At 38.3% G+C, this 20,836-nt stretch overlaps 1 protein-coding gene across 1 annotated transcript in view; it reads right to left on the bottom strand.

Annotated features, from left to right (window-relative positions):
- LUZP2 (leucine zipper protein 2) overlaps positions 1 to 20,836 on the bottom strand; it is a 296,852-nt gene that overhangs the window by 24,027 nt on the left and 251,989 nt on the right. Inside the window, exon 8 of the mRNA XM_006094778.3 lies at positions 2,120 to 2,194. Coding sequence (XP_006094840.1) covers positions 2,120 to 2,194 — 75 coding nt within the window. The remainder of the gene's footprint in view (positions 1 to 2,119; positions 2,195 to 20,836) is intronic.

The following is a 20,836-nucleotide window of genomic DNA, read 5'->3' on the forward strand; positions in this document are numbered from 1 at the left end:
TCTATAAAATAGCAGGTAGGCTTCTCTAAAACCATTAAATATTATATTAATTTTTGGATAAGCTAATATAACATATGACAATCACAAAGGAGAGATGTTGTTAAAATATCTAGTTATTCATTAAAAAGGTACATTTGTCCAAAAGATCTAAACCATAAGAAGAAAAAATCATTAGAATTCAACAAATGTCATTACAAATTCCTGTACTATGATACTTTCTAGATATCTGGTTTAAAAAGTTAGCTATGTTAGCTTTGCAGAAATTTTGGTCATAAGTAAGTGAAGAGAATGCCTATGTGAGACCCAAGGTCCTGGGAGGTAAAATTTTAGCCTGGTTCTTTATGGCTACTGCATAACAAGAAGGTTATACCAGAAGAATTTTAAAATGAATTAGACTCAAATGTTCCACCTCCTCTACTCTGTATCAAAACACTCATGGTTCAAATTGGTGATTAGGAGATAATCTCCTTTCTTTACAAAATTGCTAAACATATGCAGTATATTATTGCAAAATTAATTAATGAGTGCAATCACCTTACTTGCTTATTTTTCTAAATAAAATTGTTGCTAAGCTGCAATCACAAAAACAGAGAGCTCTTCATAGCAGACAGAATAATTTCTAAAAGAAAACTTATTTTAGAAATTACAGGGGTAATTCAAAAGAGAATTGCATAGACAAATGTAACAAATATCAGGTAAATACCAATCTGAATTAAATATTAAAAGGGATCATTTTGATTATACAAATATATATTTGTTATATATAATTAATACGTATATTATTTAATACAATGTATTATACATGAAAATTTTAATATATACAAACACATGCATTACATATATTTGACATATATAAACAATATATATAAACAATGTATCTAATGTATATATGCTATATAATACATGTTAATATATACAATACATAAGTGAACTAAAGGAAAAAGAGATATTTACTTCCCCCATCTTGTAAAGTTAATTTAAAAATGAGAAAAGGGAGTGAAATTTTACCAAATACTATAACTATTAAACAGCAGAAAAGTAATTCTGAATTACATAAGCAATTCCTTCATATTTTATTTGTCTTTCCATGTACCAATTATCTATTGCCCATGAATGACTCACATAAAGACTATTGAAAGGCAAAGGCAGACATGGAATGGGAGTTGTGGTTTATCCTGAGCATACATAATTGTAACACAATGAGAGATTGATATAAAATAAATAGATGAGGTAAAAAGAGATAAAGAAAATCATTTGTAAATAGTGGTGATGGTAGCATAACTGTGAACCTCAAAAGTGTGACTTTTATGGTATGCAAAATAAATTTCAATGAATCTATATACTGTTGGGGGGGGGTGTCCCTCGGCCTGGCCTGTGCCCTCTCTCAATCCAGGACCCTTTGGGGGATGTCGGGTAGCCGGTTTTGGCCTGATCCCCACAGGGCCGATCCCCGCAGGCCCAATCCAGACAGGAGGGAGCCTGATCCTATGCGTTGAGTGTCTGTTCCCTGGTGGTCAGTGTGCATTGTAGCGACCGGTTGACCAGTCATTCGGTCATTCAGTTGCTTAGGCTTTTATATATATATATATATATATATATATATATATATATATATATATATATATATATATAGCTATATAGGTAAAGCTGTTATAAAGATAGACTGTCACCCACTATTGCATTTTCTGTATATAAACTGACTTCATGGTTAAGTCAGTTTATGTAAAGACCTCCAGAACTCTGATTTAAGATTTCTAGAATGAAAAACATCAATGACTACTCCCATTGGCTTTATAGCTCATTAATTCAGAGTTAATACATGTCATCTCTATTGGTGCTTGAAAGCATGTTTATTTATGGTGTTATGGAACAAATATACCAGTAAGGAGGAAAATAAAGCCATGAACTCACAGAGCCTGAACCTTGAGTCAATTTACTGTAGCAGCAAAAACAAGAAAAAAATTGAGTTCCAACAGGAATACCCAGCATTCGTAAATCCTATAACCACCTTACATGAACAGCACCTGAAATTGCATTAATAAATCAAGGGAAGCAATGAACATGCCCTGGCTTTGTCTGCTAAAACCAAAGTTGTGATGGCTCATGGATATGCACGTACCCGATCAAGAGCTGCTTTCTCCAGCGCGTTTCTGGCCACAGCTAATTTTTGTTCCAGATCAGTAAGCTGTTGGGCCTGCAAAATGAAAGAAAGGCTAGTACTTACAGTAAATTCTATAATTTCTCCTTCACTTTGAGCATCTGTCATTCACTGCCATAAAATTTTAAAGAATTATCTTTGAAAATTCATTTGGCTAAGTTGAGAAAATGATGTATTCTACATGAATATCTACTAAATAGGAAAAGTTTTACCTCAAGTCTCTGAAGGTAACGTGATATAAATCCAACAGTATATTTTTAGCTGCTGTGAACTGAATTATGTCCCCCTAAAATTTATATGTGAAAGGTCTGACTCTTGGTCATGTGATTGTATTAGGAGACAGGGCCTCTAGGGAGGTAATTAAGACTAAATGAAGTAAAAAAAAAGGGGGGGCGGGTAATCCTATAGAACTGGTGCCCTTATAAGGAGTGGAAGGGACACCAGAGATATTTCTCTCTCTCCATGCTGATTCAGAACAAAGGCCCTAGAACAGTGATGGCGAACCTTTTGAGCTCGGCGTGTCAGCATTTTGAAAAACCCTAACTTAACTCTGGTGCCGTGTCACATATGGAAATTTTTTGATATTTGCAACCATAGTAAAACAAAGACTTATATTTTTGATATTTATTTTATATATTTAAATGCCATTTAACAAAGAAAAATCAACCAAAAAAATGAGTTCGCATGTCACCTCTGACACGCGTGTCATAGGTTCGCCATCACTGCCGTATAGGATACAGCGAGAAGGCACCTGCCACAAGTCAGGAAGAGCTTTCAGAAGAAACTGAACCTACCAGCACTTTGATCTCAGACACCTAGCCCCCAGAACTGAGAAAATACATTTCTGTTGTGTAAGCCACCCATTCTATAGTATTTTGTTATGGCAGCCTGGGAAGACTAATACAATAGTATTCACTCTTTTTAAATATATTTTATTGATTTTTTACAGAGAGGAAGGGAGAGGGATAGAGAGCTAGAAACATAGATGAGAGAGAAACATCGATCAGCTGCCTCCTGCACACTTCCCACTGGAGATGTGCCCGCAACCAAGGTACATGCCCTTGACCAGAATCGAACCTGGGGCCTTTCAGTCCACAGGCCGACACTCTATCCACTTAGCCAAACCAATTAGGGCAGTATTCACTCTTTTTATTATTGACTTTTAGTCCAATACACTTCTCTATCCCACCTTATCTCTGTACCTTTTCAAATCCATAAAGGTCCTATTGAAAGAAAAAAGCAATGGCCTCAGACTTAGAAGATGTGTTTTAAAATCCTGCCTCTACCAATTTCTAGCTATACAGGGTGGGGCAAAAGCAGGTTTATAGTAGTTGGTATGGAAGTTAATACAATAATAACTCCTATATAATAAAGAGCTAATATGCTAATTAGACTGGATGGCAGAATCACCTTCTGGAACAACCTTCCGGAACGACCTTTCAGAATGACCAGTGGGCGAGGCCACGGGGCTGTGAGACAGCCAGGGCCGGGAGGGCTGAGCCCCTTGTATGAATTTCGTGCATCGGGCCTCTAGTAAATAATAATAATACAAAAATAAATTCTGTGCTTCACATACAACTGTAAACCTATTTTTGCCCACCCTGTATACTATAATCTTATGTTGACAAAAAGATGCTCAGCAGGCTCACAGAGGACCTGCCGAAAAGCCTGCCTCCCCTCATGGTTGAGAACCTCTCTGTACCACTAGACTTTGCCTCTTACATTTAGCTAATGCAAAGAATCCAAAGTGGAAAGGAATGAAGGACATTTCTGATGCTCTTGTGAGGCAAGGGGATTGAGTTTGCTGGGGAGAAGTCAGCAGCAGGAGGCTGTTCAGTTACCTTTCTTCAGTTACCAGTTCTTCAACACTGGGTGCTATAACGCCCTGGGCTTATAGCAAGGCTGTAGCCAGCTATCAAAGTGCCCATTTGTCTGTTGCTCATCTCTCCTCTCCCTCACAGTCTGGGAAGCAGAACCCTGAGGTTCTGTCCTTGATTAAAGTTTTCTGCCCTATGGTGACCCCCTGGGAGGAAGGAGATGGTGAGGATACTTTCTTATTTATAAAAACCTATATCCATTTTTTTGTATCTATGTTTACTTTTTGTTTCCTAAGTTGATATGTGTTATTCTCCATACTTTACTCTTGTAGGGAATAATTTTCTGGTTGACACTTGTTGACCTTAAACAGCTACTTGATGCATGCACATAAAATACATCACATGTGCACTTATGAATGCATACACTAATGCTTAAAAATTAACCCATTCTGAATTTTCAAGAGAGAAAAAGAGGACAGGGAGAGAACACTTCCAATAGGAGGGCACCTACAAGTGGGTGAATCCCCATAAGCTCTGAGCCGTGTGCTCTAAACCCCACTCATACCCCCCTTAGGATCATGGGCCTCTGTCTCAGATTCTAAGATCCTCATCCCCAGGCTCAGACCATTCTGCCCACCCTGAGTCACTGCTGCCTCCAGCCCCTCGACATCCTCAACCATCAAACATAGGACTCACATTGTGACAGTCTCTGGCAGCAGCAGCAGGGCCTACCTACCTAAGCCACCTTCTGTCCATGGGCCTGAGCCTCAAATAAGGAAAGATGAATGGCCCTTATGTCTCTCTCTAGCTCCCTGGCTTAGGACAGGAGTTAGGGACAGTTGAGACGGGTAGTGGGTGGGCTTCAGTAGAGCAGTTCCTCTTAGACCTCAGGGGAAGGGGTAAGCACATCTACACCAGCCTCAGTACTACATCTACACCAGCAACGGCTTCCAGGAAACTTCATGCAGTCCAGAGGGTGTCTGCATAGGTACAAGCCCTCCTGGTCCAGTCCTTCTCCATCCTTGTGTGGGTTTCAGCCCAAATCCTATCATCCAGATTAGGGGAGTCCTACTAAAGAATGACTTCTGGATGTACAGTAATATAGTAACCAGTGAACTTGTATCAGGACAGATAGAATTAATTCCAATGGAAACAATAAATGTGCATTTGAAAGCTATATTACCATCAGTTCCCCAGATGTCAAGTATTTACCTGTTAAGGGCAGCTGGCAAAAACACTCGGTTTATTTATGTTGGCTGAAACTCAGAGCGCATTATACTGTGGTTCTAGTTTTCAAATAATTAGCTACTGGGTTAATTCATGTGCAATAGTTACAAAACTATATACAACAAGAACAGTTCTATGGTTATTAAACCATCAGAAGACCTGTGAAAGACAGGGTACTTTACCAGAGTGAATTTTATTTAAAGTTTATCTGTTTTTTTCAATTTAACTCCTGTGAAGTAAAGGATTGGGTTACTTTGGAGCTTATCATGTTTCTAGAGTAGCTTTCATTCATATTCAATCATTGAATATATACTCAGTGATTAATTTTTCTGAGACTAGGTAACATCATATGTCTAATAGGTTGACAATATACAATGAATAGAAATCGTGTAAAGTGAAAATCACAATAGGAGATTCTAACTGATAATCTAAAGGTATGTCTAAGCTAGAAGAGAGAACTAGAAAGTGGCTTGTCAGTGTGGACTGAGAGTCACAGTGTCTTCTACTGAAAGTAACACCAAAAAATAAATTTAATTTTCATAGATGTACATTTTATCATCTGTGCTCTATCACATGTTTAGAAGCTAGAATTCACATCATAATTCTTTATTTACTTTTGGGGGGAAAATATGGAGCTACAAAACTTCAAGGTTTTATAGCCCACAAAACTCTGGTGCCTGGTTTAGATCACCATTCAGTCTATTGCTTCTGGAGCTGTTTCTGGCTGGTTTTCTCAAGAATCCACCTTAAATTGAGCTAGACTACAAAGGATGACATCAGTGCTGTATTTAATGCAAAAACTGTCTTTTTTATATTTTTTATTTATTTGTTTTTTTATTAATTGTCACCCAAGGATATTTTTCCCATTGATTTTTAGAGAGAGTGGAAGGGAAGGGTCAAGATGGAGAGAAACATGGATGTGAGAGAGACACACCAATTGCTTGCCTCCGACACACTCCCTGATTGGCACCGGCATCAAGTCTGCAACTAAGGTATGTGCCCTTGACCAGAATTGAACCCATGACCTTTTAATCCATTAGCCAACACTCTAACTACTGAGCAAAACTGGCTGGAGCTCTTTTTAAAAAATTTATTTTAAGAAACATGAATGTATATTCATGAAACAAATAGATAGGACCTAATGTTATGCAGTTAAATTTTATCTGAATTTCAATGAGTCATTCTACAAAACTGGCTAAATCTACAAGGTTCTAATTCATCATTCATACATTAGGCTTGTGAGTCAATATTTCTGAAAATGTATTGGCGCAATTTATTTTAATTCTTCCCTATATTCTCCTTCTAAGTAATAATATGTGACTATCTTTTTAATTTTTCTGGCGAATTTTCCTAAGGTTTAAAGAATATGAAAATATCTATTCCTTACCTCTGCTAAAAAGGATTTGACACAATCTTAACACTAAATGTATTAAAATCTTTAACATAAATAAAACAAATGGGGTCTTTGGAAAACACATGTCTTATGAATAGCATGTGAAGGAGATGAGGGGCAGTGAGAGCAGGCGGAGGTCATACAGTTTTAGCATTTGTCTTGGCTGAGCTGAAAATTTGTCCCAAGACTTGTGGCAGCCAGGTACAAAAAGAAATGTTGGCTCCCACATTCTCATTGTCAAAGACAGTAAACATACCAGATACACAGATGGTGCAGGGTTGCTGAAAGCAAAGGTTCTAATAAAAAATTATAACAAACATTTTATAATTCAACTAGAGGCCCAATGCACAGAATTCATGTAAGGGGCTCGGCCCTCGCAGCCCTGGCTTTGTCAGGAAGGATGTCCAGGAGGTTGTTTGGCTGTCCAGGCTAATTAGCATATTACATTTTTATTATTATAGATTCATAAAACCATTTTTAGGAGCCAAGAGAATATAGTCCAAAATCATGGTTAATTTTAAACCAAGTAAAACACTTAAGATACACTAATGTGTGTTTGCACACAGGCATGCGTTTCTCTGCCAAGACACAGGAAGCAGTATGAGGGGGTCACAAGATTCACCTTCCTCCTTGGGCATGTATAATAATTACAATCTTTCTCACCTGCTCTAGAAGATTAATTGAATTACAAGTGAGGGATAAACAACTTAGGCACCAAGATATAAGAGACTAGAATATTCTTTTGTCACCATTGAGTCTTAATAATTAGCCTTACTTTACACATTAAGAGTAAATGATATTTAAAAAATTAAACACCTCACTATATGGTGCTACATTGAGAAGATATAAGGGCCAGCATGGTCTATTGCAATCTTACTAAAGTCTCAGCTATTTCATCTTCTGATAAAACTGGAAAAAGAAGCGCCACAGGTATCAGCATAACAATGTCTAGCCAGACTCTTTTCTGGCATGGCCATCAGCTTAGAAAGATTAGCCTGGAAATTGTCCCACCTAAGGCCAGATTAGGAAAATATGTATACAAACTCTAAGTAGGAAATTCAGAAGAGAGCCTTCCTTCCAAGTGTTTTGGCCATTGCTGAGTTATAATAAACAAACTCAAAGCACTGTTGTGACCCATTTACTGGGGATAGGTCAGTAGATAACTACAAGTTGAGTCTGTAAGGGTCCTGGAAGTAACAACTGACATTACAATTAGCTTTAGCAAAACAAAGCCAGAAATTGTTAGAGGTTTTCTACCATAGCCTTACTACTTTATAATTAACTAGAGGCCCGGTGGTCTGTGTGGCCTGCAGGGATCCAGCCGAAACCCACAGTCCAACACTGCCTGCAGCTGCTGCCTGAAGCTCCTACCTGCTGTTCCTGCTCATCCTGGCCCCACTGTACTGGCCCCACTGTGCCTGCTGCCATCGATCAATCCGGAGAGGCTCACACTGCCACAGCAGCACTTGCCAGCTATGAGCCCTGCGTCTGGCAGCCTCCCAAGAAGAGTGGCCTGCGGGATTGGGCTGAAACTGGCTCTCTGACATTCCCCGAGGGGTCCCGGATTGCGAGGGCACAGGCCAGGCTAAGGAACCCCATTAGTGCACGATCGGGCAGGGGATCAGGCCAGGGAGGGACCTAGAGGGCTCCAGAGCATGTCTGGCCCATCTCACTCAGTCCCAATTGGCCAGATCCCAGCAGCAAGCTAACCTACCAGTCAGAGCATCTGCCCCCTGCTGGTCAGTGCATGTCATAGCAACTGGTTGACCAGTTGACTCTGCCCACTAGTGGTCAGTGCAGGGCAGCCTTAGCATATCATTAGCATATTACGCTTTGATTGGTTGTTCAATTGTTCTGCCATTCGGTCTATTTGCATATTATCCTTTTATTATATAGGATAATATGGTTCTTACTCTATGTTTTGGAACAAATAAGAACATGCAGCTGTGTTCCAGGCAATAATGCAAAAATATAGATGGTGAGTGATGAGATGTTCCAGTAGAGTATGGGGAGAATACATTAGAAACTCTACATTTTAGTTTCACATTTCAACATTATAAATAGATAAGTAGGTGGCATTATAAAATATTTTGTATTCTTTATTCAAAAATAAACCGTGGTTGTTCTAATGTGAAATATATTAGAAGTTATATTTACATATTTTCTAAAACTCATCATTGCTTTTCTTCCATTTTGTTTGATAATATACAGAGTATGGCAATAAAATAGTACTGTGATAATTGTAAGAACAATATAAACTTGGGTATATATATAACTGCACCAGTACCTAGTATTGTTTCCACCCCTTTAAAGTGAGGAAACTGAGACATAGATTTATTAAATATCTCACTCAAGGTGATGGCTGGGAAATAACAGACCCAAAATTCAAGTCTAGGCAGTTCAGATCCACAGCTGGTCCTCTGAACCACTAAAGATATAAATGTATATAATTAATCCTATCTAATAAAGAGGGAATATGTTAATTGACCCTCATGCTGTCCTATACATGGTGGCACACAGCCAATAAGGAGGGAATATGCTAACTGACTGCCCTGCCTTCAAAGATGGTGGCACCCACAAACAATAAGGAGGGAATATGCTAATTGACTGCCATGCTATCAATGATGGTGGCACCCACAGCCACAAGATGGTCAGCAGGGGAGGGCAGTTAGGGGAAATCAGGCCAGCAGGAGAGGGCAGTTGGGGGTGAACAAGCGGGCAGGGGAGGGTAATTAGGGGTGACTGGACTGGCAGAGGAGGGCAGTTGGGGGCGATCGGGCTGGAGGGGAGCAGTTAGGCATCGATCGGGCTGGCAAGGGAGTGGTTAGGGGGTGATCAGGCTGGCAGGCAGAAGTGGTTAGGGGCAATCAGATAGACAGGCAGGCGAGTGGTTGGGAGCCAGCAGTCCCGGACATTCCCTGAGGGGTCCTAGATGGAGAGGGTGCAGGCTGGGTTGAGGGACACCCTCCCAGTGCATGAATTTTATGCACCGGGCCTCTAGTAATTAATAAATACCCACACATTGGATGACATGTTCAAAATTTATTGATGTTTTATGATTTAAAATATTTGGAGACTACTTAGAAGATTGAAGTATTTTCTTTTGTAAGATTATTTATCTAATGAGATAACAAATGCATAAAAGATGTTCTCAAGTATTCAATAGGGTATACTTGGCAGTTGGTAAAAGGATAATGATAGGATTAAATATTTTATGTAAATTCAATGCCTCTATTAGTATACATGAAGAACATATGCCCTGCTCAGCAGCATTAACCTAGAAGCTGTGGATAAGACTCTAGAAATATAACATGGACCATCACACCACCACCATCATTTCTACAGTCCATTTTATCACAGAGGTAAGGAGGCAGAAAGTCAATAATTCCCACCTGCTTCTGCTCACTTTCATAAAAATATAAAATTGTAGCACCAAGATTATCTTTGGCCATCAGGTTTTTGAAGCAACACCTGCTCATTTCAATATCATTAACTTGGAAATTATACTGAGAGACTTGGAATTGAATGACTAATATATGTAGATGAACTAAATTTAGATCTCAAATTACATAGGAATAGCTTAGCATAACATCTGATTGTAACTGCTATTAAAAGTAAATTTCAATATATCAAAGTTAGAAAGTTCAATGAGCCTTTTTTATTGGGAAATAAGAGTAGATGTATGTAATTTTCTTGAAATTTAAATTTTTATAACTATCATATTGCCATCACGTGCATTTTCATATAGCACTTGTAGCTATTTAAGGAAAATATATTGCAGATAATTTCTTATGTGCTTGATATTGATTCCCTTTCTCCCCTCCAAAACACCTAGACTTTGGAAGAAACTACCTCATACCCTTTCTCAGCCATGCATTTTATGAGAGATCCCAGAAACAGGGATGTAATTTTTTAAAACAATTACTCTATCATAACTCTCTAGTCATTGGGTTTAGGCATCTAATTAATGTCAAAATAGAAAACAAGGAAATATTTATTGGTAACTCCTGGAATGAAAGCTGTCTCTTTTCTTCACCTGAGTGAATAAAAATTATATTTTTTTCATTCCCTTGGTAATATAATATGAGGATGTTTAAGTCTAAGCTCTAATAGGCATTATTTCTAGAATAAAAGAGAACAACATGAGTTTAAAACTGTCCTATAGAAGTAAAACAAGACATAGAAAATAGTAGCCTGGCTGGTGTGGCTTAGTGTTTGAGTATCAACCCATGAACCAAGAGGTAATCAGTTTGATTCCTGGTCAGGGCACATGCCCAGGTTGTGGGCTCCATCCCCAATAGAGGGCATGCAGGAGGTAACCAATCAATGATGTTTCTCTCTCATCGCTGTTTCTATTTCTCTATCTCTCTCCCTTCCTCATTCTAAAAATCAATAAAAAATATTGAGAAAAAGAAAATAGCAAATAAATGTATAACAGAATCTGGTGACTTTGAAAATGTCTTGATTAAGTCATATCTGAAATCAAATGAACATTGTAATTTTAGTTACTATGAATACATAAATTCACTTTTTATTAACAAAATTTTTGTGAAGTGTTTATTTTTTGTAATTTAAAAAGAAAAGATTCAATCGTCAATAATACTGTGATAGGTTTACAGGATGACAGATGTTTACTGGAGTTAGTGGCATGATCACATTGTGAGGTGCAGGACTGTCAAATCACTGTGTTGTGCACCTGAAATTAATATAACCAATATAAGTTTGAATAACAACTATACTTACGTTTAAAATTTTTCTTAAATATTGTGTTTCAAATGAAACAATAAATAAATAAAAGATTCAAAACTTCTGCTTGTAGACATGACACAAGTAACTGATATTGGACAAGTCCTCCTCCCAATAAGCAACTCTGAGCTAATTATGCCAGGCTGTGAAATCTGAAGTATGGGAAACTCCCTTGGTGAGACCTGTGACTACATCTGCTTTCATCCAGAGAACAGTTTCCTGACTGAGGTGCCAAGTGCTATGTTCCAAGCAGATCACTGTAGTTGCTCTGAGCTCTGGAGGCAGAGATGAGAATCTGGGTGGATTAAATGGCTGCAGTATGCAGAGCAAGGCAGCTGAGGAGAGTGAGGTGAGCAGGGCCAAGGCTTCCAAAAGTCAATTTGGGGGGATGTTCTTGTAAGAATTGGGCTGCATATAAACAGGAAAAGATATTACACAAGGCTAATCACAGAGCAACTGTTTCATGGCTCAGGGCAGAACAAAAACACTAGAGGTTGATCAATGTATAAAGCATGTTGGCATTCTACAGGCATCCATAAACCTTATTAACACAACAGGCATCTTTAGATTAGTAGTCATGCACTAAAGGAGTAGCTGGCAAACTACAACCCAAAGGCCAAATCTGACAAACTACCTATTTTTTAAAAAAAATTTTATGGAACACAGGTACCTTTAATGCATGTATGTATGCATGTACATGTGTATTTATGTATTATCTAGTTATTTTTATGCAACCATGCTAATTTGAGTAGAATCCATAGAAACCATATAATTTGCAAAGACTAAAATATTTACTATGTGATCATTTACTAGCATAAAGTCTTGAAGTTTTCAGAAAAGAACATGAGATATTTTAACCCAACTGCATTGCATAATGTCTCACTGGCCTTCCATATGGTTCATGGAATGAGGCATGTTCTTGTATGCTTCTGAGTCTTCAACTGTACCAGTTCATTCTGCCTCGAATCGTGAAAAATTTCCTGCTACCCTATGCCCCTGGTCCATTCCTAACACCTTTTAGATTCCAGTTGAAATGCTAATTCTCATAGAGATCCATTTCTGAACTGCAAATAGAATTCCAGCCTTCTTGCTAAATTATCTTGTGAAATACTTTATTTTTTCTTTCTATTACTTTCTCCAGTTGTGATATTTAAAACAGAAAGTAATCGCTATGTTATGGACATGAACCAATGAAATCTGTCTGTGGCCTGAAAGTTGGAGCCGGGTCCTGGGAGTTCCCTGCTCCACAAGGGTCAGGCAGTCAAGTGGTCCCTAAGCAGCAGCATGTGGCAGCTCCTGGGCAGGTTTGCCACACTCCCAAAAGTTCATCCAGGAAAGAGCCATGAGCCCACATCCCGTTGGACAGTTTATTATACACACGGAGGCATAAGGAAGATCAGCCTGGTGTTGGCAGTCCATATCTCTGCTATCACTAGATGAAATCAAACCAGGGATGACATAAGACAGGTAACACCAGAGGGGATGTCTCTCTGCCATTGTGAATCCAACTCTAACTGGAGCAAAATGGTTTTATAGCCTACTAGCAGCCCCATGCACGAAATTTGTGCAAGGGCCTTGGCCCAGGCCCCAGCCCGCCGCTGCCACAGCCAGGGCCTCTGCTGCAGCCCCACCCACTGTGGCTTTGTCCTGAAGGATGTCCGGTCTAATACTCTTTTATTATTATAGATAGCTGTACCCAAAAGAGGGAAAAGGTGTAAAACGGAAAGTGCCATGCCTCTCTGGAATTAGGAAGGCAGATAGAAAACTGTTTCATGGAGCCTCCTGTGAGATAGGGAGATAGAATGGCCTAGAACAACAGCTTCTAACAAGACCACCTACTCATCTATGTTCCATGGGGAATAACAGGGAATTCTACCAAGACTTGAGTTTAACCACAGGTTAGCCTTACCTTTGTGTTTTTATTTATTTATTTATTTATTTATTTATTTATTTATTTATTTATTTATTTTTGAGCCTTACCTTTGTGACCTATGTGGAGATGTGCAAGGCTGTCAGGGTGTTATGCAGAGCCATTGTGCTATGACAGAATGTTCACCATTTATTAATGAATGGCAGCTAACTAACAGGGGGAGATAAGGGGTTACAGGAAAAGGGCCAGGATGAAGGAAATGGTTATTTGCCCGTTAATATAGAAGTGCTTTAATATTTGAACAATTTGCATGCCTGTATTAATGCATATGGTTAAATTCAATACCCGCTGATTACAATTGTGATCTATCCATTCATCTATTTGATTCTTAACGTCTCACAGACAATAGGCTCACTTGCAGTCTGATTGCTTCCATTTTGCTAACCATTGAATAGATAATTGTGAGAATAGTGCCAGGCACCTAGCGGATGAATAATAAAAACTGACGGAATAAAGGAGGACATTTGATGCTGATGCTACACAGTGTATACTAACAGGTTTCCTTTCTCCAGAGCATTTAGTTGTTTTTTCCTCACTTGTGTCTGAAGAGCACTGTTTACCAGAACTCTCTACCTCGTTGAAATTTGAGGATTTTGAGTCCTCATTTTAACAGTCCAAAGAATGCTCCTCTAGGAGCCCTTCCAGTCTGTCATGTAAATCTCTTTCCTGGCAGTTAATTGACATGACAGGCAGTGGCTGCACTTCCTTCTAGCAGGAATGAGAATTGATGGTTTATTAACATTACTGACAAGAGTGCTGAGGGATGGTGAATACAATGCAGCACGAAATTTTGTAGATGTCAGAATTAAGTCAGTGATAAATATTTTGAATAGGTACTTTTTTTTTGCTATGTGAATCTGCTTCAATGTCATGATCCCATCTCTTTGTGCAAATCTTCCTGCCATTTGAATGCTGGATGGAGCCACTTGTTTAATTTTGTGAGTGCCAAAGCACAGCAGCTGCTCTGGATGCTTTTACCGAACATCCTTTACAAACTTTTTATTCCATGAAGTGAATTTTGTTGAAAGCAGCAGGTATGGAAACATTTACATACCACTTTGTCCAATTTCTGACTACTCCAACTGTGTATTTTTTCCATTAAACTCATTTTAATGCATTTTTTTAGAGATTTTTAATATATTTCTGTAGCCGATTTCCCAAGAGACTTATTTTGTTATTTTCACTTGAATTTAAAAGTAGAACCAAGACATAGAATTTGGCAATGACAGGGTAGGACAAACTCCAGGGATAATTTGAAGTCATAGTAATGTGAGGTTCATCCAGAGATGGGACAAAGAGCTTTGTAATCAATAAAAACCTAATAAAAACCCCAGACTCCTAGGTTCAGACAAACTTCTCTAGCAGAAAATATTTCATACGTATTGACAGAACATGTTGGTAAAGAAATTAAGCATGTCTGTGTGGCTTTACTGAGCCCGGACTCCTGGAATCTAGAGTTCTGTATCCTCTGGACTTTGCTCCATGCCCTTTTCTCCTTTACTTGATTTTGCTTTGTATCTCTTTGCTGTAATAAAATCATAGTCATGAATATGACTTAATGGTGAGTCCCATGAGTCTTCCTCAAAAATCATGCAATCCAGGGGTGGTCTTGGGGCCTCCTAGCATACCTTCCAAGCCATATTCCTTCTTCTAAATTGTGTTCCCCCAAAAAACAAAACATAGCTATGTGATTATGCCCTTTTTAAATATTTTGATTAAAACATTTCAGTACCATCCATTACTATAGGCCTAGAGTTCAAAAAACATTTTTTTTTCTATAAAGGGCCAGATAGTTTTGTGGGCCATCTGGTCTGAATCATAACTGCTTAGCTCTGTCCCTGTAACACAACTGCAGGCATAGATGGTACATGCACAAATGAGAATGGCTGTATTCCAATACTGGGGTTTTGTTGGTCTTGCTTTTTCTTTTTCTTTTTCTTTGAAACAAATAGAATTTCAAATGATTTTGACACATCCTAAAATATTCTTTAGATTAAAAAATAATAATAATTTAAAAATTCAAAATCCAGTTCTAGCCTGCATGGCATAAAAATACAAGTCAGATAACAGGTAGGACTTGGCTATTATTTGCTGACCACTCTTCTAGAATAACATCCAAAATCCTGAACATACCCTACTGGCCCCACATTATCTGAGTATTATCTATCCTGCTAACTCCAGCTCTCCTTTATGCTGGGTCTTCCAGCCACAGGGAGCACTCAGATCCTGAATCTCTGTTCTCCCTCTGCACTGGGTGCTTGATGTGCATATCCCTCTGCTTCCAACTCTTCCCCCACTGAAGCTCTCTGCCTACTTAGACAGCATCTGCTCTTTTATTTCATCTCAGTTGTCCCTTCCTCATCACTCTTCTCATCACACCTCTAAGTATCTCATTGACATTACTAACTCTCTGAATATTATGTAGAGATTTATCTCAGTACATCTCATATCTTAAATTCATTTGTTTAACTATTTGCTTAAAAGCTCTTTTATCTAGGTCATTTGCTATATAAGGACATGTATAGCATGTATTAGTGTATACCTTTGTATTCCCAATACCTTGAAAAGTATGGCACATAATTTACTCTCAATATGCACCTGTTGAATAAACTCATAAATATTTACTATGTGTCTAGTGCTGGCCTGTAAGTGAGGAGTTTATAGACACTATTGAGGTGAAAAAAATATACAGTTTAAATGTAGTATAGTCAGCACTAAAACAGAGATACACATAGGGTACTTACAAAGCAAAGAATGTTTCTAGACTCAAAAGTGAAAATAGAGGAGAGATTGCAAACGAGTATGGACTTTAATTGCGTTTTGGAGACGAAGTAAGGGATGATGAGATAGATAGCTAGGGAAGAACTTGAAAAAATTAGAACTAGAGGAGAATAGAGACATAAAAAGACACTGTCAATATAATGTAGGAAGAGAGGATGGTCTTATACCTCAACTTAGGGAATCAAGAAAGGTTGCTGGGAAGAGACAGCACCAGAATTCTAGTTTTAAAATTGAGTAATAATTGGGCAAGTTTTACAGAACAGCAGTGCAAGGAGCTCAGTGACATTTTCTTCAGTGAAACAATCATTTAGCTGGCTAAAATTATTTTTTAAGTCATTAAAAGTCACTGGAAATTGTCCTAAGGACATACAGAACAGGAATAAGTATTCATTAGAAAAACCTACTAAATCTTGTTAAGAATAGTAACCACTCCCTCCTAATCCTACCCAGTTCTGTGTGATGGGAACTTTACTCTGAGTATTCTACTTGAGGATAGTGAAGCCAAGAAGATAGGGTTCCTTCTCCCCTAAGCTCCATGGCTATGGTTTCACCCAATCAGGGACAGGCAAACAGTGTTTCTCATTTCACCTAGGGTTGTTAGTGAATGCTCTGTTCTGCGTATGAAAAGGCAAGGATGTTAAGGACTGATCACCGCCCCCCCCACCCCCCCCCCCGGCCTTCTTCTAATTTTTGAAACCTCCTAATCCAGGCACCCATAAAGGGGGGGGGTATCAGGAAGGCCAGCCAAAAAGAACAGAACTACCGTTCCCGGGCATGCTGACTTATAGAGCTGGGGTATCATTTTAGAAGAAATTTGTGGTCGTCCTCACTGCCAGCCCAGGTATAATGGGTTATGCCCAAGGGGAGAGTCAGGCCTTAAGGATGATGAGCTCTGCAGGCAATTAAAACATTATTAAGAATCAATCAAGTGAAGAAAGGCTGGAAAGACTCATTAGTGGAAGAAAAAGTAGATATAAGAAATGGAAAACTATAAGAAATGCAAGTCTTCAATGGTTCAGTATTTAATGCTGATGAGACTGAATGGATGAGCCTTGCAAGCCATACTAAGGAGGTTAGATATGGTCCTGTAAGAAATGGATCGGTAATGATGGATTTAGAAGTGGAATAATGGGCACATTCAAAACTTAAACAGACAACCCTTCTTTTGACAGTGTGGAAGATAGCTTGGAGAAGGAAAGACTGAAGTCAGGGAGCCCTGCCAATAATTCAGAAATGCAGAGCCTGAACTGACAGAAAATGTGAAGATGTAGAACAGTATTTAGAAGGATTATTTTACAATCACTTTTCTCTGTGGTTATAAATAAATGTGCAGTCATGTTGGCAACATTTCTCTGCCTCTTATGGTAGGCTTTTTGAGTTCCAGAATTAGATAAGTAAGATCACCTGCCTCATTGCTTTTAGGTTTTCCTATTATGAAAACAGCATGGAGGGATGGAGAAAGATGCAGAAAGGATGTGTTTTGACATCCAATTATATCGCTAATCTCTGGAAATGGAAACTAGGAGTCTATTTAGGGAAATGTGTTTCTTGCCAGTGGCATCTGGAAATTAATACTACAATGTGGTTTCCAGCTTGCAAAGAACATAGGATTTGAACTGCACAGATTTAAAGAGAATTGGCACTCATTGCTTTCTATAGCAGTGCAGTAAAAATCAAAACTTTGCATGAATATGGATATGAGCATAATGGGCACTAACGGTGGGTCTATCCATAATAATCTCCATTGGTTTGGAGTGGGGAGAGGAGATGGACTGCAAAGGGGCCACAGTAACTTTTTCAAATTAAAGCAATGTTAATGTCTGATCTTGTTGACAGTTACAGAGTATAAATGTGTGTGTGTGTGTAAAGATTAAAATAAATTTTATTGAATGAAAATTATACCTCAATACAACTGATTTTTAAATGAATAAGTGAATGAATGGATGGTTGAATAAATAAATTAATAAATGAATTTTTTTCTTAAATGATGGTGCTTTGAAACACTGAACATTAGGCAATACCCAAAAATCTCCACCTACCTGAAACAACCATGACCTCCCTATAGGAAATGCTACATTTGAATTATTTATTGCTATATAAACTGCATCTAATACAGTGTGACACATAGAAGTTGTTTGAGAAACATCGGTTGAATGCATTAATTTCTGCTTAACCCCAGCCGATTAGCTCTAACTTGAAGACTAGTTTTTCTTTTTTATGTTTGTGCAATTAGAGTTTGGACTCAAGATACTTTTATCTCAACAGAGAGACTAACCAGGTACAACTTCAAAATCAGAAATGATACAATGTGTAAAATTATGAATGAAAATCCTATGCTGTTTTGGAAAATCCTTATTAGCATTAAGGAGTGTAAAACACAACTATGGTATGAGAGAAGCGTGGTAGGGTTATGAATATAATGCATTGAGAGCCAACACCTCAGGGTGCCACAGCACCTTTATATATGAATGCTGGGAAGAAATTGACTTTCCACATTTTCCTCGAGGTAATGAGAGAATACGTGTGCCCAGTGAGATATACCCTGTGGATTCCACTTATGTCCCTCTTATCTAAATACAACAGTTCCTCTCAATCCTCTCTCAGGCTTGCCATGAAAAAGGGGGATGAGTTTATCCTTCTATTTCTGTCTGCATATATTTCAAAAATACATGAAGGCAACCAGCATTTGCCAAGAGCCTACTAGGTGGCTGATTCACACCCCCTACTGTACACACACCATTTCTATAGTGTAGTGATGATTTATATTTTACAGTTGGGAAAATAGCTCAGAGAGGTTATGCAATTCAGCTAAGAGTAGGAAGAGCCTGGATTTCACCCAAGTTTCTTTTAGAGCTCAAAACACTTGGTTATCAATATTATAATCAAAAGAATATAATTTTAATTTTAAAACATTAGTAATAGCTAATATTTGTGCAGTCAGTACGTGCCAGATACTATCATAATATGAGGATTTACTTGTATCAGCTCATTAGATTCTCAAAATAACTGTATGATGTAGAAACTCACTTTATTCTCATTTTATAGATGAGAAAAAAGAGACATGTTTACTCTTCTCCAAATCTAAAATGAAATTGACAGAGGTCAGTATCCAGAGTGTCTGATGTTAAGTGCTGCAAAATCCTGCCCCTTATAGGGGTGGAGATGAAGATGGTGAGTCCATTTCTGAATAAAACACAGGCTCAATAAATGCCCAAAATAGGTAAGACAAATCCAAAAGCTCCCCAGTCCCCGTTTATTTTTGTTCTTTTTTTTTTTTCTCAGCATATTCGAGTCTGCTGCTTCTTTTACAGTCTGGGAGATGACTTTAAATGAGAAAAGTTTTATACCCCATTAAATAGCAATACACTTTCCAGTCTCATTAAATTACTTATTAAAATGAAATATGAAAATATTAGATTGTGATGTGTTTTGGGGGGATTTATTTTCTGAGTATAATATCTCTATATCATCAACCTCCTTTTATCTCACCTTTTGTCCTTTATTTACCTTAATGTCAAAAGACGTAAAAAACAACCGGAACCAGAACCTGTGAGCCTCCTGATCAGTCAGAAGTACCTGCATGGTATTAAATTGTTGCTGGTATCTGCCTCGCTGGCTGGAAAGATAAGCCATCCAGGCTCAATGGGAGGAGAAGAACAAATCAGAGAGGGAAGCTGATCTCCATATACAAAGCAGCAGGAGCTTGAACCTTTCCTCACCAACAAAGAGAAGCACTATTTATAAAAATATTGATACTTTTCTCTAAAAATTATTAACAACACCATCAATACTCCTCATGATCTGACACATCCCGTCTTCCCAATTTCTCCTCTTCCTTCTTCCACATGCACTATACATTCTAGCACATTCTATGATGATTTATTAAATAGTGGTGCATGTCCAAACTGCCCTACCTATGACTAGACTGTGTTCTCAATAAAGACAACATTTCTCATTTGCTCATTGACTCTTTCCTTCCTTTTTACAAATATTTACTGAGTACCTAGCAAGCGTGTATAGTCTTTGGTGCAATGCCTTCAGTATCTAAACACTATATCACTCTTCCATGAAGCTTGCCCCAAGGTTTATTGATCTTTGAGCCTCCCCTCAACTGATCATTGCCCCAAGAGTGGTAGGTGAAGTGCTTATAAAACACTTGCCATGTTGTATTCAAAATAACTGTAAACTAGCCTGTCTCCCTTACTGGACTGAGGGCAGCGCAATCTGTCATCCAACTTTGTCTTTTTTATGTGTGCTGCAAAATGTCAGCTGTGATGGGGGTGGGTAGGAATGGGGAGAGATGGATATTCAATACCCTCTTTCAGAGGTCCATATGCAAATAAAATACTAGTACGTTAAGTGAAAGAGAACTCAGATCAACTGATTTCAAATGCTGGTTCTACTACATGATGTCTATAGAATTTTTAAATTTTTTTATTGATTTGGGAGAGAAGGAAAGAAAGAAAGAGAGAGAAACACCAATTTGTTGTTCCACCTGTTTGTGCATTCTTTCATTGGTTGATTCTTACCAGGAATAGAACCTTCAACCTTGGCATATCGGGACAATGCTGTATCCAACTGAGCTACCTGGAAAGGGCTGACTTTAGATTTTTAAAATTAAGGGGAAAAAAACACACCCTCAAAAACTTTTCATAGCAAATATATTAAATGCCTAGAACCTTACAATTTAAAGTGTGGCCCACAGACCTTCACAGTCAGCACTCTCTAGGGGCTCAATTAAAATGCAAGACACTGGGAGGCGGGTAGGGGATGGCCGGGGTGGA

Source organism: Myotis lucifugus, unplaced genomic scaffold (genome assembly GCF_000147115.1).
Source record: "Myotis lucifugus unplaced genomic scaffold, Myoluc2.0 scaffold_143, whole genome shotgun sequence".
NCBI lineage: Eukaryota > Metazoa > Chordata > Mammalia > Chiroptera > Vespertilionidae > Myotis > Myotis lucifugus.